This window comes from Tiliqua scincoides, chromosome 7 (genome assembly GCF_035046505.1).
Source record: "Tiliqua scincoides isolate rTilSci1 chromosome 7, rTilSci1.hap2, whole genome shotgun sequence".
In the NCBI taxonomy this organism is placed as follows: Eukaryota; Metazoa; Chordata; class Lepidosauria; order Squamata; family Scincidae; genus Tiliqua; species Tiliqua scincoides.
The window spans coordinates 67960663-67983359 of NC_089827.1; the positions used below are offsets into that span (position 1 = coordinate 67960663).

Here is a 22697-nt window from a genome sequence, read left to right on the forward strand (position 1 = left end):
AACTGCAAAATATGCTTTCACTAGAGCAGGGGTGCCCAAACCCCGGCCCGGGGGCCACTTGCGGCCCTCGGAGACTCCCAATGTGGCCCGCAGGGAGCCCCCAGTCTCCAATGAGACTCTGGCCCTCCAGAGACTTGCTGGAGCCCATGCTTGCCCAACGCAAGTGCTTACAGCATGAAGGTGACTGTTCAACCTCTCACATGAGCTGTGGGATGAGGGCTCCCTCCACTACTTGGTGTTTCACATCTGTGATGCAGCAGTGGCAGCAAAGGAAAGACCAGCCTTGCTTTGTGCAAGGCCTTTTATAGGCCTTGAGTTATTGCAAGACCTTCATTCATTCATAGAAGTTCCATCTCTAATATATTAATTTATGTAAATTTATTCAAATTTGAAATGTCAATTAATTCTTTTTCCCTGGCCCCCAGCACAGTGTCAGAGAGATGATGTGGCCCTCCTGCCAAAACGTTTGGACACCCCTGCACTAGAGTAAAAGACATACTGATGTTTTAATCACATGTTGTGAACTGGACTCTTATAGAAAGGCACTCCAGGGCCCTCTTTGTGCCTCCATTTTACATTATATGACAGAACTGACATCAGGGCTTCTGAGAGGAATTTTATCAGGAAGTACAAAGTTTGTTTTGGACCCCTTCTCTATTAGATCATAATTTCAGACGATCGTTGGATCATAATTTCTACAAATTACGATATATAAAATGATGTAGGCTTACACAAAATGTGAATGGTAGTCTTCACACAATATAGGCAAACATTTTCTGGGAAATTTCACAGGAAATTTCTGGGCCCCCTCCTTTGACTCCTAGGTCCCCATGACCCTGGATCTGGGTACAATTTACCCCCTGCACCTGCCATGGACTCTGACTGGCATGGCACTCAAACTATCGCTTGGCATTTTGCCTTTTTTTCACAAGACAATAGTGCTGTACCTGGGGGTACAAGGGGTGCAAATGCCCCAAGTGCCAGGCTTGATGGGATGGCACTGCACGATCCACTCCCCCCTGGCAGCCTCCCCAGAGGTGTTCTGAGAGCCGGGGAAGCCACGTACAGCCTCCCCGGTCCTCAGAATGCCTGGAGGGGGGAAGCAAGCACTTCCAGATGGGGGATACCACTGCTTGGGGGTGTGCAGTGGGCGGGGCAGTGACCAGGAATGGTACTTCAAGATGATATTCAGAATGATTGCCAGTTACCTTTGTGTATGTGAAAATTACACCTTGTCTGACAGGTGATTGGATCTGAGTTGCAGATGTAGGTCACACCAGTCACTACCCTGAGGGCAGTGGATGAACATTCTGTGATGGGTAAGGTAAACTAAGTTTAGTGATATGGACTTACAGAGTGGTTTTAATTTCCCTGGGGAAGATTGGGTTATGTCAGAATGCCAGATGCAAGAGAGGGCACCAGGGTGAGGTCTCTTGTTATCTGGTGTGCTCCCTGGGGCATTTGGTGGACCACTGTGAGATACAGGAAGCTGGACTAGATGGGCCTATGGCCTGATCCAGCGGGGCTGTTCTTATGTTCTTATGGTGGACATTGTTGCACTCTCTGCTTATGGTCTCCTCGGCTGTCTTCTTGGCTTTCCACATATTGAGTTGACATAAGCTGAATATTGCAGTGGAAGTCATTTCATGGTTGCAGTGAAAACAAGGAAGTTATTGCTATTGATAGAAATGTTTCCATTATGTCCATATGTGGGGGGTGGATCCCAGTATGTGGATGACTGAGCAAATGTTGGTGAAAGGGACAGAAGGGGAATTGTTATGTCTGATTGTTCAATTTGGTTGTGCATTCAATCATGGTATGCCCCCCCCCCCCCCAGCACAAACAGATTTTAAATACTTGTGAGCTATTTGGCTATGGCTAACCCTCTGTGGGGCAGACTAAATGTCCTGCAGTTGACAAGATCAAATAATGGCTCCTTGCATGAAAAGAAATGGAGGCTACCATGAGACAGAGCATGTTTTAGACACCTCAGCATGAAGTTGTGTTAAGCGCACACCTTTTATCTTCCTGCATATATGGGAACAGCGGTTGGTTGAGACAAAAACTTGCTCCCCACTCCTTGTGAAGTCTGGCACCATCCCTGCCTGGCGCATGGGTTTTCTAGAGACTTGTGGATTGGGAATTGTGCTGGAGAAATTTCTGATACACCAAAGTAATATGATCTCATTTTGTTGGAAATGTATACAACAAAACGAGAAAAGTATGTCATGTTAATGTCACATGCTGAATAAATATCTCAAAGTCTTTTTCATAAGAGCTGCAAGCATTTGAACTGAAATACTTAATTGGAGAAAACCCACTTTTTAAAGCATGTTTCACCTCTGCGTGGAAATTGATTTTTCTTGGAATGCTTATAGAATTTTAAGAACAATACACAATCACGTGCACTTACTTCCCTTATTTGTTTAAATGCCAACAAAAATGAAGCACTGGAAACTGTTGTTGACATCAGTTTTAAGCACACCCCAAGGAGCTGGTTTGAAATGCCACTGTTTGTCCATTCGTCTCTGCCAATGCAGTTTGCCTCTCCCACTAAGGGAATCGGGGGCCCTTTCAGTTTCACCAGCACTTGTCTGTAGAAACCCTGGCATGACTTATTTGTTCTAGGTCGGATTGAGGCAGATCTGCTTAAGAACTGCTGGGAGCACATTCTCATTTGCTGAAGGCCGGTTCTAGCCAAGAGTTTGTGGGCAGAGGCAACTTAGCACATGTCATCCACTTCAAGCACGGTGCTTGTGACGACCTGATGTCCTGGTGCCCTGAAGTAGTGTGCCAAATGCTCCCCCCCCCATTAACCTAATTACATGCCATCCTCTGCTCCTCCCAGTCCCCGGCTTGACAACGGAAGAGGGAAAATAAGTGGAAGAGGAAGTGTTGAGGAGAGGACAATAATGATCTAGAACTGGGATGTCCAAACATAAGGCCCCCAGGCTGGATATGGCCAGCAGGAGCTCTTTATCTGGCTTGTGTGATGATTGGGCTCTCCCAGCACCACCAGCAGCTGCTTTGAACTGCAAAGTGATGGCTTGGCAGAAAGGCTTGATAATGAGGCTGTCCCAGACCTTGAAAATATGATCAAGATCTGCATATTTTCTCTTCTGTCACTTGCAGCTAATGAGTTCCTAGATGAGAACAAAGTACTTATTTCTGGCCATCATCTGCTTGATTACATCATTTCCTGTTTGAGTTGTCACTTCCAGCCATCAGCAGGTGCCGTGAGTGCTAATCGGCTCGGTGTATGCAACGGGTTTGACACCCCTGATCTAGAGCTTCTCACGTCTCCTTCCCCACTCACTATTTTGCTTCACCCTAGTCTTCTTTTCCTATTCAAGGAGTAAGAAAAGGAGGAGCAGTGGAAGGAAGTGGGTGGACAGACATGGTTACTCCCTGCCAGTCTGCTGCCTGAACCTTTTGACTCGACCTGTGACTGATCCTTCAGCAGTAAGAGATTCTGAGGCAGAGAAACAGGCTCAGTAGTGCCTTCATTTGTTGGTCTGTGTGGTTGGTCTGTGTCATCTTGCCACAGGATGTGGTGACAGCATCTGGCCTAGATGCCTTTTAAAAGGGGATTGGACATGTTTCTGGTGGAAAAATCCATTACGGTTTACAAGCCATAATGTGTATGTGCAACCTCCTGATTTTAGAAATGGGCTATGTCAGATGCAGGGGAGGGCACCAGGATGCAGGTCTCCTGTTATCAGGTGTGCTCCCTGGGGTATTTGGTGGGCCGCTGTGAGATACAGGAAGCTGGACTAGATGGGCCTATGGCCTGATCCAGTGGGGCTGTTCTTATGTTCTTAGTCTACTGTTTTCGGAAAGCCTCTTGCTCAAATCAATATAACCAATTCCATTCACAAGAAGCCGTTATTGGTGGAATCCTTTGGATCCCCTTATGGGAATCCTAGACCAGTGATTTTCAACCACTGTACCAGTGCACATTGGTGTACTGTGAATGGTCCGCAGTGTGCCGTAGGAGTTTGGGGGTGGGTCATTTATTAGTAGGGCTATTTCAGTGTGTGAGTCCCCACTGGCAGCATGGTGTGCTTTGTCAACTGTCCAAAAACCGATGGTGTGTCTTGACAATTTTACCACTTTGTCAGTGTGCTGTAAGATTAAAAAGGTTGAAAATGGCTGTCCTAGAGAATGGTTGGGTGTTAACAGTGTACCTCGCACCATGTGAGAGGGCTAATAGTGTTGGGCCGCAATCCTGTACACACTTACATGGGAGTAAGGCCCATTGATTAGAATAGGATATAATCCAGAGTAGACATGCATAAGATTCCACTGTTGGAAATTGACTTATTTCTACAGCAAACAGCTAGCAGTGGGAGAGTCTCATATCCACATAACTGAGTAATACAGTATAGTGTTTGATTTTTTTTCCAAGGCTAATTGAAAATAATTATCATGTTTTTAGCCTTGCCACAACTACTCCACTAATAATCTGTGTTTTTCAAGGACATTCATAAGTCGTTGAAGCTGAAAGGCTTGAACAGCCCTACCGTAAGCTCTCCTACTTGGAAGTCCTGTTCAGGAGTGGTTCCTGAATGTGTGCAGGATCAAGGTGACTGAGGAGCAACTGTTCAGCTACAGCCGTCTGGGTGCACATGCTTTATTCTCTTTCAGAATGGATTTAGCAACGCTACCGCATTTTCCTGGGCAAGTCGTATTGAAATTTGCAGTGTGCAAACATCTCGCATTCCTGCAGTGACTACCCAGCTAGTAAACCAAAAATGGAACATACTTCATTGGCAGTCAGTGTTTTATTCAAACTTGCTCTTTTCATACTGGCTATTTGTTCAGGCTGTAGTCCAACCACCACTGTAAAGTGGCTTGAGTTCTCCTTAGCTCATTACGTCTTGGCCATAGTGCTCCAACAGATCTCGACATGTGCTATTTCTGATTGGGCAACAGGTTACTTCATCAGTAAAGTCACAGCTCCATTTGATTTGGGAATGGTCTGGAAACAGATATGCTAGGGATGCTGCAAAGGTTCATAGGACACACGGACCTCCCTGGACTTTCAGTGTTCCAGCCGCTAGCAACACAGTCCTATCCCAACTACTAGTGCAGATGCAGCCATGCCAAAAAGGTGCATATTTGGGGGGGGGGGGGAGAATTGGACAGCCTGGAGAAGTTAGGTGAAAACATTTTGCACTTACCTCCTAGTAGGCTGCTGGATTGCCAATGGGTCTCCTCAGAAATATGTCACCTATTTTGGTGAAGGGGGGTTGAGGAAATTTTAAAAGGAGGGGATTAGATCCAGGATGTTCATTGCCACCAGACTCACCTTCTCTTCTCCTCACCCGGAATCACCTCCAGTCTTCCCACTCTCTCCCCTCTCCCTCCCCACTGATGGCCTACCAGTGGTGTAGCAGCTCAATAGGGTTGGGCCATTCTAAAAATACAGTGGTACCTCGCATAACGAATGCCCCGCGCAGCGAAAAACCCACATAACGAAAGCGTTTAGCGAAGTTTGGTAACTCGCACAATGATTTTTTATGACCTATGCTTCGCATAACGAATTTTTTGTTTGTTTTGGTTTGTCTTAAGGGGGGGATCTTCATGCCAGTTTATGCTCACATTCACCCTAAGGAAGGATGATGAGTTCTTGGGGTTTCCTCGCGCAGCAGCGGGTCAGTCAGCATCCCTCCCTCCCTCTCACACACACACTTACGCTCTCTTCACCACCCCTCACTCACTCACTCACTCACAGGGCCAGGCTCCTGTGTGCCTGTCAGGGGTTGCACGTTCTTGCTCCCGCCCGTTTTTGTGCCCCCCGCAAGCCTGGAACATCACAGCCCTCTCTCTCCCCAAGCCTGGAGCATCACAGCCTCTCTCCCCCCAAGCCTGGAGCATTGCAGCCTCTCTCTTCCCCCCCCCCCGCAAGCCTGGAGCATCACAGCCCTCTCTCCCCCCAAGCCTGGAGCATCGCAGCCTCTCTCTTCCCCCCCCCCGCAAGCCTGGAACATCACAGCCCTCTCTCTCCCCAAGCCTGGAGCATCACAGCCTCTCTCCCCCCAAGCCTGGAGCATTGCAGCCTCTCTCTTCCCCCCCCCCCGCAAGCCTGGAGCATCACAGCCCTCTCTCCCCCCAAGCCTGGAGCATCGCAGCCTCTCTCTTCCCCCCCCCCCCGCAAGCCTAGAGCATCCCAGCCCAGGGAGTGAGCCTAGGGAAGGAGCCCAGGGAGTGAGCCTAGGGAAGGAGCCCAGGGAGTGAGCCCAGGGAGTGAGACTAGGGAAGGAATCCAGGGAGCCCAGGGAGGGAGCCCAGGGAGGGAGCCCAAGGAGGGAGCCCAAGGAGGGAGCCCAAGGAGACCAGGGAAGGAGACCAGGGAGTGAGCCTAGGGAAGGAGACCAGGGAGTGAGCCTAGGGAAGGAGCCCAGGGAGTGAGCCCAGGGAGGCTTCTCTCCCGTCCACGCATCCCTGGAGTGAGCCCCATTGACTCTACTGGGGCTGACTTACCTTTCCCCTGTTTTTGCACTGGTATGTATGGAGATCTGCCCCCCCCCCCAACTTCCATCTGTTGGTTCTGTGTGCAAGGGGTTTTGCACTGGTCTTGCTGTGATGTCTATACAGAGATCTTCCCTCCCCCACACCTTTCCCCTGTTTTTGCACTGGTCTGTATAGAGATCTGCTCCCCCCCACTTGTATTGAAATCAAGCTCCCCACTCAGCATCCCCCCGTTTTTGAAATCCTCAGTACAGTATGTATGCCTTTAAAGAGCACTTAATAAACACTTTGTAAACCAAATTTGACTTTGTTCTGACCTTCCTTGCCCATAGGAACGCATTAATTAAATTTCAATGCATTCCTATGGGAAAACGCGCTTCGCAAAACGAAAAACTCGCACAACGAAAGGACTCGCGGAACGGATTAATTTCGTTATGCGAGGCACCACTGTACATCACTGGTAGAAATAAATGAACCAGTGGCAGAGCTTCCTGAAAGCTGACATTCTCTAAGGGCCATCTGGGCTCCTTGTCCCAGTGCCCTAGCAGTGCTCCTGATAGGGAATGAAGGGAGAGATTTCATAGAGTTGGAAGGTGCCCACAAGGTCATCTAGTCTTCCTCCCTGCCTATAGCTAAAAATCCTCCTAGAGCATCTCTAGCAGACGCCTGTTGAACCTTTGCCTGAAGGTCTTCAGCGTGGGAGATCCCACCACCTCCCTTGGCAATCTGTTCCACTGCTGAGCCACCCTGATTGTCAAGAATTTCCTCCTGATGTCCAGCTGGAATCTCCTCTCTTGCAGTTTGTGCCCATTTGATTTCCCATTTCCCTTTTTCTTTTGTCAGAACAAGCCTTTGCCAAGCTCTGTGAAAGGAAATTGCTTTTGACTTTTCATCCCAAGTTCTTCCCAGGTACCACCCCCCCTCCCCCAAATAATAAAGCTGGCGTGTACTCATGCCTGAAGCTTCAGATCTTGCTTAAAAGCACATTCCCCCAAATGTCTTCCCTTCCAGCATTTCCAAATTCCGAAGCAATGCAAAATAAGTAGTATCCTAATTTAACAGTAATCTATTTTAAAAGTCGGGGGGGGGGGAGTTATGTCTGCAGGAAGGCTGCCATCATTCTTGCCTAGTGCTATTTTACGAGCTCATACATTACATGCTGTGTAGAACCTCAGCTGTAATTGGGCTTCCAAATAATAGCAGCAGAGCAATGCCTTAGTACACAAGTAGCCTTCCAGTGCAAGCCCCTTGCATATTTACTTAGTGAGCCCCGTGTTATTCAGTGGGACTTTTGCCCAGATGATAGGTTGCAGCCCTAGTGTGGAAAAGACTGAATAGGATATGGGAAGTGTTTTGGGTTTAGGATATGGGAGGTGTTTTGTTTTTATCCACACCAAGATAGAGATGCAAAGGGAATTTGACCAAGTCCCCTCCTTAGCTACTGAAGAGCAGAAACTCAACGGGACATTGTATCTGATTGTATTTTCCATTCCATCAGTTTTGTCAGTTTTTTTTTAAAAACTTTTAAACCGTGTTTTTTTTGTTTGTTTGTTTGTTTTTTAAAGCAGCATGAAATGCAGTTTGGGAGTACAGGAAAAATTACCGGCACCCTTAGAATTGACTGTTCTGTAAACATGGAACATGGAGTTTTGGGTCTGCAGTCATCCCTTGCAAAGTTCTGCCTAAAGGCTTTGGATAAATCCATGTTTATTTCTTGTTTGTATATTTCACAAAAGGGAAAACTTGGAAGGAATGCCAGGCTTGAATATGCCTTTGAGTTTTCTAATAATGTGGTCAGTCTGTGGAACTCCTTGCCACAGGATGTGGTGCTGGCATCTAGCCTAGATGCCTTTAAAAGGGGATTGGACAAGTTTCTGGAGGAAAAATCCATTATGGGGTACAAGCCATGATGTGTATGCCCAACCTCCTGATTTTAGAAATGGGTTATGTCAGAATGCCAGATGCAGGGGAGGGCACCAGGATGAGGTCTCTTGTTATCTGGTGTGCTCCCTGGGGCATTTGGTGGGCCGCTGTGAGATACAGGAAGCTGGACTAGATGGGCCTATGGCCTGATCCAGTGGGGCTGTTCTTATGTTCTTAACTACAATTCCCAGGAAGCCTTGCAGGTCTCTTGTTATCTTGTGTGCTCCCTGGGGCATTTGGTGGGCCGCTGTGAGATACAGGAAGCTGGACTAGATGGGCCTATGGCCTGATCCAGTGGGGCTGTTCTTATGTTCTTAATAAGCAAATAACAATGATGTAACATATGGAACTTCCAAATGTTTAGTGTCCTGTTTGTTGAAAAGGAGGTACTAGGTTTGAATCCTGCCTAGAAATTGCATCTTCTGATCTTCTGGTCACGTCTCTTGATTCCAGATCTCTTTGGGCTGCCAGTAGTTCTGTAGTGGTGACAGAACAACATGGGCAAATACTCTGTTGCCTTTTTTCTTTTTTTAAAATTATAATTTCATGTATGTCAGAACTGAGACTGGCCTGGTTTGTTGTGCCTCAAAATCTGTTTCTGCACATATATTAAAATGAGCATCTTGGGAGGGAAGGCTAAGAGCCTAATCCTGTAGAAGTAAGTCCCATTGTGGTCAGTGGGGCTTACTCCCAGGTAAGTGTGGATAGAATTGCAGCCTCGGTAAAGGATTCCTTTACCTGTTGGTGGTTATCTCTGTGTCAGAGTTGCTTTGTAAGGAACTGAGCATTTACGTGGGGAAGCGTGCAGTTTTCTCATTGAGGTCTTGAAATGGTACAATCCCAGAAAAGCTGTGCCACTCTGTTACTGAACCTAAGACTCAGAACTGGATCGGTCCCAAATAACAGTGGGGCCGATTCCTCAGTGTAAGCAGATGTCACGTGGCAACTCTTTGATAATCGCTGCTATTATATAAGCTCCGTTTTGGGACTTTTGGGGGGGGGGGTAGAAAAAAGATGGTTTGTGATGTTAAATTGTTAGTGACAAGCAGGAGCCGAGCATGGAGTATCCTTTTGGAGTATTAACAGGATTAGCTATAATTAAAGAATTATGATGCAATTTGCCTGAAAGAACAGTATGAGATTCTCAGAGCTCATTGGCTTAATCTGCTGAAATGCGAGTTGACAAAGAACAGATGTTTTGAGATGTTACAGTTGCCCAGCATTTTGTGATGAGTTGGGGAATTAATAACTTGCTTGAGATGAAAGGAACTGTAAAGCAACCCAAATGATGATGGATGTTCATAGGCCCGCATGATTAGTCACTCTTTTCTCAAGAATGGCATGATACCCATTCTGGGAACACGGCTTCCCTTGGGCTGTTCCACTGAAAGCTGGTCCCACATAGAGCCCTGTCGACAGGGGGTGTGTGTGTGTGTGGTTGTGGGCACAGCCCGTGAGATGTTCCTTTGATCTGTCTTCTCCTTCTAGTGGCGTTCTGCAGCACTGGAGGACTTCGCTCTCTCCCTTTTCCATCCCAAATTATTCTTTGAACCCCCAAAAGGTGGGCTTTGCTTTCTGAAGTCCCATCTCCCAGTCATGTAAAACACATCTCTCCAGCTTCCTGTTGTCCCAGTCTTTCCCCACTGATGTATCAGTCAGTTTACAATCTTGCTTCATATGTCCAGGTGGATTCCTCAGTTTTCCCGTGAAAAAAGATTGTCTGTTCCCACAGATGGCAATGCATCTGTGTTATTTATATTTATTTATACAGGTATTTATATACTGCCTTTCTTTGGTCGTCAGATTTCTCCTCAGACTTTAATCCAAGGCGGTTTACATAGGCAGGCTGTTCTAAACCCCAGTAGGGATTTTTACAATTGAATAGTTCTAGTCTTTCATAGAACTCCTCATTCCAGCTGGATTCCTTCCCGGTCTGGCCTCTCTCTGGCCCTTCGCCTCCCACGCTCCACTTGACGGCAACTCCTCTCTGCCACCGAGGGTCAGCTCATCAGTAGATCAGCGTGTCGTCAGTTCTCGGGTACTTCCGGTTGTCTCGAACTGGCAGCCTCAGCTCTTCAGGCATACAAGGCGGCAGCTCAACCAACTGAGCCAGACCTCCGCCCTCCTGCCGTCCTGTGTTACGGCAGTGTTCCAGACTATCAGGGCAGGATCATTAGTCCAGGGGTGTCAGACTTGTTTCATGCAGCGGGCCGAACAGCAATCATGGTGTCCGTTGAGGGCCGGAAGTGACATCACTAAGCTGGTGATGGCCAGAAATAAGTTCCTTCTTAAGAACAAAGTTCTTATTAGCGGCAAATGACAGAAAATATGCAAATCTCGGTAATATTTTCAAGATATGTGAGAGCCCCATTATCGTACTGAGAGAGCCCATTATCACGTTGGCCACCCTTTCAGCTGCTCTGCTTCTGCTGAGGTGTCACTTGTGGTTCATCTGCTGAGAGGTGCTCTGCAAAATGAGGTCTCAAGGGAAGTGGCACTGCTGTGAAAAGGCAACCTGTGTGCTATTTAGGTTCTCCCAGTGCCTCAACAGCATCTCCCTCTCACACCTCTTGATCTGCCTCTTTCCCCCATATCACTTCCTGAGCCTTCCTTCCGGAGCCTCAGCAAAAACTGCACTGCTGAAGGGGTGACTCTGGGAGAGCCCAGTTATCACATGGGCTGGATAAAGAGCTTCCATGGGCCGTATCCAGCCCGTGGGCCACATGTTTGACATCCCTCGTTGCTCAGTAGGACCTGAACACTTTTCCTTGGAAATCCCTACCTTTGCATACAGGGCTGCTGACCACAGAACTATGGGAAGCTTCTGAGGAATGAAGGCACCCTTGCCTACTCCTGGGAGCATGTTTGTGAGCTGGGTGTGGAAAGGGTGTATATGAGGCAGGATGAGATTATTACATCCCATTCTTGATTTGTGTTGATTGATCCCTTCCCTGCAAGGCTACTATCAGGTCATCATTGGTGCACATCATGATTGGTGGGTTGTGGTAGGTTTCCCAGGACACTGTGAGAATGTCTGTCAGTGTTGCTATGTTGGATTCCGTATCTACAGCTATTGCTCTTCCGTTGAGTTTACTGCTACTAGAGCTTAGGATTGGGTTGTTATCTACCACCACTGTACACAATGCAGCCGTACTGAGGGAGCACAAACACATCCAACGATGGGGAAGGCGGCCAGAAGGCGAACTAGAAGTAAAAAATCTTTTTACTTACCTTCTGGCTGCCTATGGATCTCCTCGGACCCACACCAGCAATGTGGTTGCTGTAAGTCTGGTGAAAGGAAGGGGGTATCGTTTTGGAAAATGAGGCGTAGGATCTAGTATGTGGTTTTGCCACTGAGATCACCTCCTCTAGCCTTCTCCCCACCCTCTGCCCTCCCCACCCATGAACTCCCCCTCTGCCAACTCACCTGGATCAAGAGGCGGTCAGACACCGCCAGCACAGAGAACTGCCAACTAGTTCTGTCATTGGCTCTGAATTGCCTGGCAGTGGCATGCCTTTTGAGGCAATGCCACTGTATTTATGGCAGCAGAAGGTGACTTCCATTGTCATAACTGGCCCCTAGGATTGGGCCTTGTTATGTTGGCATAAGCCTTGAAGTAGCGGTTGCACAGCCTGGCGGCACTATGGAACCTGCAGTTTTTATTTTTGGAGTCGAAGCCAAGTCTGTGAATCCTCTTGTCCTCTACTACATTCCACTTGAAAATTAATTACTGTTTTAAGAACCTTAAGGGATGGGATGATACCCATTCTGGAAAGCAGATCAAGGATGTGGAAAGCAGCCAGAAAATGATAAAAAGTACAAAGAGACCTTTCTTACTTATCTGTTGTTGTTGTTTTTTCCCCTTCTCAAGTAATTCCTGGGCTGCCATTCACAGGTGCTGCATCATCAACATAAGCCAAGATATTTACCATGGACCACATAGTGGAGCTAGGAGTTCATTAAGAAAACAAAGTCTTGTCCTGTTCGTATGACTTTGGTGCTTTATAGCCAATCTAAAGACCGATAGCACTGGTACATATACCCACTCAGCAGAGGTTCTATGGTAGAAGTGAGAATTGCTGATGACGTTCTCTCTAATCCAGGGAAAGAATTCTGGGAGCTTGTAAAAGCTTGTCTCAGGAGAGAGGTGAACTTTCAGGATCCCAAAAATTCTTTTTCAGGATGGATCAGAATCCAAGCTGGAGAAGAATGCCCAGCTTCTTCACTCCCCTCTGTCTCTGCAATGGAAGGGGAAGGTTTACTGGGTAGGGTTTTGAAAGTCTGCTGACGGAGAGAAATACCAGACCTGAGAACTTTGCTTTGGTTATGCAGTTTTCTCATGCACAGTTTCAAGGTCTCGGCTGCTTTCTCTGCAATTCGGGGGGGGGGGCATATTTTTGGGTGGGGGACATATTTTTGTTACAGAGGAGAATACATCAATTGGTGGATGTGTTGAGGTCTGAACCCAGGAAATCACTCAGGTCCTGTGCACAGGAGGGAATGCAACAAACGCTGTGGTGAATAGTCTGTTTGTTGCAAGTAACAGGTAGCAGCTGTTCCTGATTGCTGACTCTGTGCAGCTGATTGTGGGTGTGCCTTGTGCATGTAACAAGGCCGCAGACAAACACTCAACGGTGAGTGAGGGTGAGCGTGTAGGGTGGTGAGTGTGAGCTGGGAAATAGGAATCAGGATGCCGTAATGTGTGTTGCTGTGTGACTGACCAGTGTTGCTGTAAATATCCTTGTATATAATATATCTTGGTGATGGAACCTAACTCTCGTGTCAAGTGCTTCTTTTCCTTCTGAGAGACTGCCTTGGACATCAGCCTCGAGTTTCTGTTGTGCTGCCGTTTGTTTTTAGCTCTGCTGGAGACTCCTACACTCACCCCTAACCACCATCAACAGGATGGTACACCAAAGGATGTTAATGTAACTGCGGGCACAAGCCTAACCATGTCTGCTTAGAAGTAAGTTCTATTCTGTTCAGTGGGGCTTACTCTCAGGAAAGTGTGATTAGGATTGCAGCCTGTGTTGTATAGAAACACGGGGACAATTCATAACATGAAAGGAACAGCAACGGGAAGTGCTGAGGAATGATGACATTCCGATGTAGAGTGTATTGCACACAAGGATGTCACGTAAATCTGTGTGGGGCATTTTCAGTTGCTCAGTTTTTTTGGGCTGTTGGAAATGTCACACTAGTTTAATGTCAAGGCATCACTTCTGGTAGCTCGGAGTCGGACACATGTTGGGAGTCCATGTCCACACAAGGGGCCCCCAGTATGGCCGATCAGTCCCTAAAGCGGTGGGCATCTGCTGTGCCCAGCAAGCCAGAGCCTATGGGGATGCTCACCTGGAGGTTGTGGGCTTACTGTGGTAACAGTGAATCTTCCCCTTCTTTCCCCAGTGCCATTTTAGAGTTATCGGATACTTTAGAGTTGAGGCTTCCAGAAATTGTTAAAACAGCAACAGGGGAAGAAAATGAATAGGCTTCTGTCACCCCCTCTGCTGAGTTCCCATTCGGCCCTGTACTGCTGACTGAGTTCCCAACCGTCTTCTCCAGGCACCATTTTGTTTACTTATTTGCATTGTTTTACTGCCCTTACTACAAAGATCTCAGGATGGTGTACCTGGTTCCTTCCCACCTTTTGGCCGCAGAACAACCCTGTGAGGTAGGTGAGGCTGAGACATAGTGACAGGCCCAAGGTCACCCAAGAAGACTCATGGCTGAGCATGGATTTGTACCTGGATCTTCCAGGACTTTGTGCAACCGATGAACCGCGCCATCCTGGGACTCAAATCATGCTTGCATTGCTCTCCACCATCATCAGCTTAACCAATCGGGGTTCCAGGGTCATAAGAAGAGCCCTGCTGGATCCAGCCAACGGCCCGTCCATTCCAGCTTCCTGTGTCTCTCAGTTGGCCCACCAGATGCCTTGGGGAGCACACAAGGCAGCAGGAGATCTGCATCTTGTTGCTACTCCCTTGCACCTGGCATTCTCAGGTAGACTTTTTCTAAAACCAGGATCAAAAGGGGAGGCTTACCAGGAGGAAGTGAGAGTAGGCGGCAGTGGTGGCAGTAGGTTCAAGTCCTCCTATATATCTTGTCCCATTACTATAGCAGCTGCTGCAAAGTAAGATTGCCATCTGCACCGTAGGGAAGGAAGTGACAGGTGTGTCCATATACTTTACGAAGTATGGAAGGAGTACACCATGCGGTGCAACTTTTGGCCCAGGATCCTCTAAGATCTGGAGCTGCCTCTGCTGGTAGGAAACCCTGATACTAGGGTGTCTCTCTCTCTCTCTCTCTGTTAAATTTTACAGTTTTAAATCTTTTTGTGACCCTTGATTATTTTGCAGACAGGGAGCTGAGGATGAGAGGGAGCAATTTGCTTACATTCACTCAGGGCTGCTCTGGGTGCTAGAAGATACACAGAACAGAAGCAATTGTCCAGTCTTGATTGCTGGAAGTAATAAAGATAAACCTTTTTGGCTCTGACAAAAGAGCCTTCAGCATGGGGTTCTTTAAACATGTGGGAAAACCAAACACAAGGCTTTTATCCTGCATTGTGTTCTTAATGAGACTCATTTTGGCAACCAAGTTGATCTTTCAATCAGTAGATTTAAAATCTTGTGTCGCAGTTGGAAGCACTTCCAACTTGAAGTTCCTTTACTTAGAAAAGTGGCAGCATGAGAGCGAAATAAAATCAGTAGCAAAAGCAAGTATATTCAAAATGCTGGTTTCCCTCCCCCCCCCCCAAAAAAAAATACTATATAGAATCATATACTGATAGGATTGGAGGGGGACTTGATGAATCATCTGATCCAGGTCCCTGCCCTGAAGCAGGACATCCGACACTCAAAGCATTTCCTGACAAATGCCTGCCCTGCCCTCCATGAATTGTTTCCACGGAAGGAGATTTCACAGCTTCTCCAGGCAACCGATCCTGTTTAGGCTCCAAATGGCTCATAGAAGCTGTTTAAAGGTTGTACTCGTGACCACCTTAAAAGCGGAGTGACATTGCAGCAGGAGAACCTGTAAAATAATTGAACCTATCACTTTGCTAATTACACAGACCAACACACATTTTAAAAGTTAGACTGGTTCCTTGGTATATTTGGGGTGCCGATTCCAAAAATGACATCGGTTTTGCCTTATTGTGTCTTGTTTCAGAGGTACGGCATAGCCTCGTTAGTGAATGGTTCAAGCAGGTTTCTCATGATGATGTCTACGCTGTGGCTTCCTCACGAGGAAGCTGCTTGAAACGTTCACTAAAGAGGCTATGCCATATCTCTAGGCGCAATAGAGATGCCATTTTTGGAATAGGCACCCCAAATTCATATAAAAACACCGTAAACTTTGCAGAAAGTTTTTCTGACCCTCAGTTTTGCAGGCCTATGAATCTGTAACAGAATACGTTTAACACCTTATGTATTTTAAATGCAATTTTTGGTCTTCATACATCAAAACAGCAAGACCATTCACAATGGTAGTCATGTGAAGTTTGGATTTTGCCCTTTTCAATGTATGTGCTCTTGATGAGCTACATTAAAGCTGTGGGTTATATGGAAATGGTCCTACTGTATGTGTATACACAGACTTTCCTGGAAATAGACCTGAGTGAACACAATGGAACTTACTTCCGAGTAAACCTTCATAGACTTACCCGGTAAAACATTACTTTTGATCAAAACTTGTTAACCTTTATATAGAAGCTATATCGGTGTTTCTCAGACTGTCGGGACCTACTTAGGTGGTTTACGAGCAAATTTCAGGTGGGTCTTCATTCATTTCAATGTGCATTTTATTTTTAATATATTAGACTTGATGCCAGCATGGTATGTGACTGTATTTGGGGAACTATCACAGATCTGTACTTTTAACAGGCTATTATGTATATGCTTTTCACAATGATAGTCAATGGGGCTTACTCCTGAGTCAGTGTGGATAGGATTGCAGCCTTTAGGATGCTTGGGGAATTTTACAAAATAGATCAGCAACAGCTCAGGACGGTTAGGAGGATTTTTCTTTATTAGAAATAATTTTTAACACTTGTTATAAACTTTTAATTTACTAGATCTGATTGTGTCGTATTTGGGGGGGTGTTAAAAAAAATTCTGCTTGATGATGTCAGTTCCGGCCATGACATCACTTTCAGGTTAATGGCATCACTTCCGATGGGTCCCAACAGATTGTCATTCTAAAAAGTGGGTCCTGGTGCTGGAAAGTTTGAAAACCACTGGGCTTTATTAATACTTTGACCAGACATTGAGTTCAGTGGGGTTTATTTCCAATGTACGTTTCTACAATTCCATTTCTACAATGTACTATGATGCTTCTTGCTGGCACAGCTTGAGAATAGCAGGATTGACTAATGTCTGTATCATGAACCAGGAGCACTGATGTGAGATTTCGGTTAGGTGCCAGAATCCCTGAGAAGGAAGCATGAGATTCTTTCTGCAGCTCCGTTTTCAATTCTACAAATCGGAGACGGAACAATCCCTGGTGGATTCATCCTCCTTTATTTTCGTCCGTACTTGGTGCAGTTATTAAATTTGCTTGCGAAAGTAGCAAATTGTTCTTGATCACCCTTGTGCATGAACATGCATAATTGTCATTAGGTTCCTCTGTTTTTAATTGTAGCTGTAGATTATTTTTAGCGCTTCAGTAACTCCCTGTGCCATTCTGGGTTTTCCTTTGTGTTCGGTTAGCAGCATGAACAAACACTACAGTTCAGAGATTGTTGACATTTATTGCTGACCTCTGTCGCAATCCTGTATTCGTAGATTAGTTTTATTTTACCTGCCAGTCAGTCACTTAAGAATGTCATTTCTATACCAGTGGTAGCTCTGTAAACTTACCCAAAGATGGCAGATTTTTTTTTTTAACCTAGTGACACATTCAAAAGAAATGTTGTCTGATCTGGTCTTTCCGCTAGTGTCTCGCTAGAAAAGTGCGCTCATAAACTGAACTGTGCTCTTCAACAGCCCTGCTCACTTCTGCAACCGCCTTCATTAGTAAGATAATCTCCATGATTGTTGATCGTTGTGGTACTGAAGTGTGTAATGATATCTCTGCGTGTGGCAACTTTTAACTGCATACCTAGCAACGTTCATAATAAGACAGGGCACTTGCTTTTTTCTTGTCCAAGTGATCTCTTCCTCACATGCTAGTACTCTTGGCTCTAGGGCAGCAGTTTTCAACTGGCGTGCCATGAAAGGTCTGCAAGTGCGCCATGAGAATTTGGAGCACAGTGGTTGAAAATAGCTGAAAAATTCTACCAGGTCGTGCAGCTTTGTTTGTATGGCAACTGTCAGCAGCAGGATTCTCAAAACTTTTCAGCATGAGGGTTTTTTTTTTATCCCCCCTCCCTTCCCCAGTTCCATTTCCATGTGGGGTATTTGAGGGATCGCCTCCTTCCATACATTCCGACCCGTCCTCTCAGGTCATCAGAGGGGGACCTTCTAACTGTGCCGCCACCAGTGGAGGTGAGGGGGATGGCAGCAAGAAAGAAGGCCTTCTTGGTGGTGGCTCCCTATCTGTGGAACTCCCTCCCCCGGAACTGAGAACAGCTCCCTCTTTAGAGTCCTTTTGGTGGGGGGGGGAGAGACAGGGGGACAAACTTAAGACCTTTTTATTTAGGGAAGCCTATATTTTTATGCTGATGCTAGGGGTTATGGGTTTTTTTTAAAACGTATTTTAAATTTGGGATCCAAGTTTTATTGTGTTGTTTTTTAAATGTCTTATTTTTTATACATATTTATATATTTTATGTTTTTAATATGATTTTATTTGTGAGTTGCCTTGAGTGCCTTTTACTGGGATAGAAAGGCAGGATATAAGTTCTATAAATAAATACACAAATAAATCCTCCCCCCCCCCCATTTCTCTTTGCCCAGACACTCCCCATTCCTCCAACCCCCTGCACTGGCTTACCTGCTTTACTGTGGGTAGCTGGTAGTGGAAAAGAGCCACCAACACCCTTCGTGTTGGTGATTCCCAAATGGCCGGTGGCAGCGCACTCTATTCATCTCCTTGTGGCCATTTACAACAGCAGAACCAGTTTTGTAAGTGTGGGTTAGGATTGGGCTGTTAATGGCAAGTTCAGTGGAGCTTCCTTTTAGGTGCTTTCTAGTGCTTTCTGTGCACCAAATTGAATCTAACAGAAAATACAAAGCATGATTGATGCTCACCCCTCGAATCCGGGGTTTTTTTCTCCCCAGGGGGAACTCTCTTGAACTGTGACCTGTACAAATTCCAGAAGCTTTGTAAAACTTCTTATCCAAACAGGCTTTTAGTGTCTGGGGATAGGGTACGCTATTTAGAACATTGTCACCCAACTTGAGCCCTTGGAATGGGGCAGCTAATAAATTCAATGAAATAAGTAGAGGTGCCAAGAATTGTAGTCCTATGCCGTCCCCAGCATTAAATTCTTTTAGCTCCCAAGACTCTGTTATCATAACTTATTTGTGAATTGTTCTGCCCACTGACATGATAGGATGAAGGAGGCCGTACCAGGTGGCACACAGTCACAATATAAAATCTGTATCCGTGTACAGACAGGTGGGAGGAGGTTTTCAAGAACGTATTGTACCATGTTTGGGCTCCCATTGTATGTGTGTGGAGTGGGGTAAGTTGAGTGGGAAGTGAGCAGAAACTTTTTTTGCGTTCTCAAAGGTAACCTGTGTCAAGCTGACTTGTGTCGCGGCCCATCAGCTGTTAAGCACAATGGTAACCTCTCCATCACAGCTTTTAGAGGCTTTCAAAAACACTCTGGCTGAAATGGAGAAGTCCTGTATCGGCTATTTCCATGGAGATTTAAGTATTAATGCGACAGAGTGAGATGTAAACACAAGACTGGGCTCTTGCTGTGTTGTACAGCTGAAACATGAGCTACAGTGATTCCAGTTGCAACGAAGAAGAGCTCCCACACCTTGCACTGCAGCTGTATTTGCCATCAGTACACAGAGCAAAGCCAGGATGGTGTAGAGGTTCTGGTGTTGGACTTAGACCTGGAAGATCCAGGTTCAAATCTTTGCTTAGCCACAAGCTGACCTACTTCGCAGGGTTGTTGTGAGGACAAAAAGAAGAAATGAACCATGTACACCACCCTGAGCTCCTTGGAAGTGGATGTGGTGGTGATGATGATAATGTGCAAGTGCCAGGCTATCAATGGCATGCACATAAAGGTGCACACCCATCATCCACACTTTAGTATTTGCTTTTGGTGTATCTCTTGCAAATATAATCATTGCATGAAGGTACACCAATGCTCAAAGGGTGTATCCAGCAACCAGTTTTCACGTTATTTGTACCTGGTTGTGTAGGATGCATATAATTCCATATTCCATCTTAATTGCTATGTGAGGTCATTCAGAGAAAGCAGAACTATGACTGTTTGTAGCAAGCAAGGAAAGGGTGCTTGATCCAAATATGATGTCGTGCTCCTGCCGCTCAATCCTAACTGACTTTCCAGTGCCAGTGTAGCCATGCCAGCGAGGCATGAGTTGTACCCTGTGGTGGTGGTGAACAGCCATGGAGGTTTCCTCAAGGTAAGGCATTGCACCTGCATCAGTGCTGAAAAGTTGGTTAGGATTGGGCTGCTAAATTTACTTTTTTCAACATAACATTAGTACAGTGGGCCCTCCATATCTGCGGATTCATAACCCACAGATTTCATCAATCATGGGTTCTGAACCCATGGCTGGATCTCACTGACAACCTCCCTGTGATGCGACCAGAACCGCATTCAGATCACATTCTGAGGATCCAGGTGACCCAAATCTGCAGATTCAGACATGCGCAGATTTCTGTATCTGTGGTGTTCCAGAAACAGAACACCTGCGGTTAACAAGGGCCACCCTATATATCATTACGCATTGCCAACAATAACATTCCTTGCTTTTCCTTGATCTTTTTGTGTGTTTTTTTTCCCTTTTAAGCTCCATGGACATCTCATATTCTTAAACTTAAGGTGTTGCGTTCAACCCATAGTTTAAGTACATCAAATATGTATAATTCTATATGCCTCAGAGAAGCAGTGCCTCAATATTTTCTTCCTTCCATTCTAGATTGCTGTCAAAAGAGATGGGTTCCGGTGACCGGGAAATCGTAGTCTGGGTTTGCCAGGAAGAGAAGATCGTCAGTGGCCTCACGAAGCGCACCACTTGCACTCAAGTCATTGAAGCTCTGCTCGAAGAACATCAGGCCACATTTGCAGAAAAGAAGTTTCTCTTTGGACAGCCCAAGGATTATTGCATTATAGAGAAATGGAGAGGTTCTGAGCGGGTCCTTCCGCCTCTCACTAAAATGCTGCGGCTTTGGAAAGCCTGGGGAGAAGAGCAGCCAAATTTGCACTTTGTCCTGGTCAAGGCAGATGCCTTTCTCCACCTCCCGTTGTGGAGAACAGCGGAAGCCAAGCTGGTGCCAAATCTAGAAAGACAATGGGATCTCAGCCCGGCAAACTACATGAAGATGTTGCCAGTGGACAAGCAAAAGAGAATTCTCAGAAAAACATTCCGGAAGCTGGCCAAGCTGAAACAGGCAGGTGTTCTGCAGGAGAGGGACAACATCGAGACCCTGATCCACTTAATCCTTTCCCAGGACCACACCATTCACCAGCAAATCAACCGCATGAAGGAACTGGATTTGGAAATTGAAAAGTGTGAAGCCAAGTTCCACCTCGATCGGGTTGAGAACGATGGTGAAAACTATGTGCAGGAAACTTACTTAATGGCTACTGCCAGTAATGGGGATATGCCTGGCTGCCACCTGCAGGAAAGCCCAGGCCAAAATGAGGGGATCTTACAGGTGGAAGAAGGTCTGAAGCATCACAAGTTGCTCATTGAAAAACTCTCTGCTGAAATTGAACAGGAGGTTCAGGGGATTGAAAGCGGTGGAGACCCACGGACAGGGGAACCCTCGAAAACTGACATGGAAAATCCCGATGTTGAAAGCATCAAGAACGAGTTGGAGAAAAGTATGAAAGATGCCTTAAGGATTCATTCCCAGCTGAACTGCATCCAGCAGGAGCTAACGTACAGGGACTTGATGCTGCAAAAGAAAGAAAATGAGTATGCACTGCTTGTGGAGCAGCTTGAGACTCTGTATGCTAAAGATAAGACTGAATGCAGGTACCCACTTAGTGAGGAGCAGGCGAAGGGCAATGAGATTGCGCCCAAAAACTTCACGGGGTCAGATCTGATTCATAAAGTGACTAACTTAGACATCAATGATACAGACTCCGATACTGGCATCAGCTCCACTCACAGTCAGGACTCGGAAACCGCAGTGGGGGAAACAATACTGTTGTCCACATAGTTGAGCTCTGTTGTCGATCTGACTGAGAACAATTTAATATCCATGCCCTTGAGAAACAGTAGGATAGTAATATTAAGGGGATATCTTTTATTTAGCGGGTCAGTGTCTGAAGAGGAGCAAGAGCTTCCATTTTTATTTATTTATTAAAGCAGTTCTAGCCCACGTTTCCATCCAAGACCTTTGAGGTCGCTTGCAATGAAAGTTTTGAAGAGAGAAAAAAAGTGAATTTCAAAACTTAGGACAGCCACCAGAGAAAAGAAAAGCTTATAAATAAAATGTATAAGTTTGAGTGAAATAAAGTTAGGCCAAAAGCTTTCTTTCAAAAACCACATTTTAACTACTCGCTGAAAGGAGGGCAGTGAAGTAACCATATTGGCCTCCCTGGGAAAGGCATTCTGCAATCAAGGCCAGGGGTATCAAACTCTTTTCATACAGTGGGCCAAACAGCATTCATGATGCCTTCTGAGAGCCAGAAAGTGATGTCACTAAGCAGAAAGTGATGTCATTAAGCAGGTCATGACCAGAAATAAGCACTTTTTTTCCCCCTCATTTAGGAACTCTGCTGCAAATGACGTAGGGGAAAATGCACAAATCTTGATCATGTTTTCAAGATATGCAAGAGCCCAGTTATCATGCGGGCTGCCCTTTCAGCAGTGACTCCTCAGCCCAGCTCAGCAGCTGAGAGCAACAGATGGCTTTGCTGAGGTGTCATTGCTGAAAGGGCAACCTGCATGATAACTGAGCTCTCCCATCTCTCCCGTTTATTTAAAAAACTGAGAACAGCTGATGGTGATGCTGGGAAAGCCCAGTAATCCCATGGGCCTGATAAAGAGCTTCCATGGGCCACCTCCAGCCCACAGGCCTTACTTTCAACACCTCTGGTCTAGGCATTGCATTGGAAAAGCCCTGCCATGTGTCCTCAGATGGTAGGATTTCAGATGAGAGGGCAAGGAGGTCAGGTGACAGCATCCTAGGCTGC

At 46.1% G+C, this 22697-nt stretch overlaps 1 protein-coding gene across 1 annotated transcript in view; it reads left to right on the plus strand.

Moving 5' to 3' along the window:
* RASSF9 (Ras association domain family member 9) overlaps positions 1-22380 on the plus strand; it is a 47862-nt gene extending 25482 nt beyond the window's left edge. Inside the window, exon 2 of the mRNA XM_066634284.1 lies at positions 20470-22380. Coding sequence (XP_066490381.1) covers positions 20470-21718 — 1249 coding nt within the window. The 3' untranslated portion in view covers positions 21719-22380. The remainder of the gene's footprint in view (positions 1-20469) is intronic.
* The last annotated feature ends 317 nt before the right edge of the window (positions 22381-22697 follow it).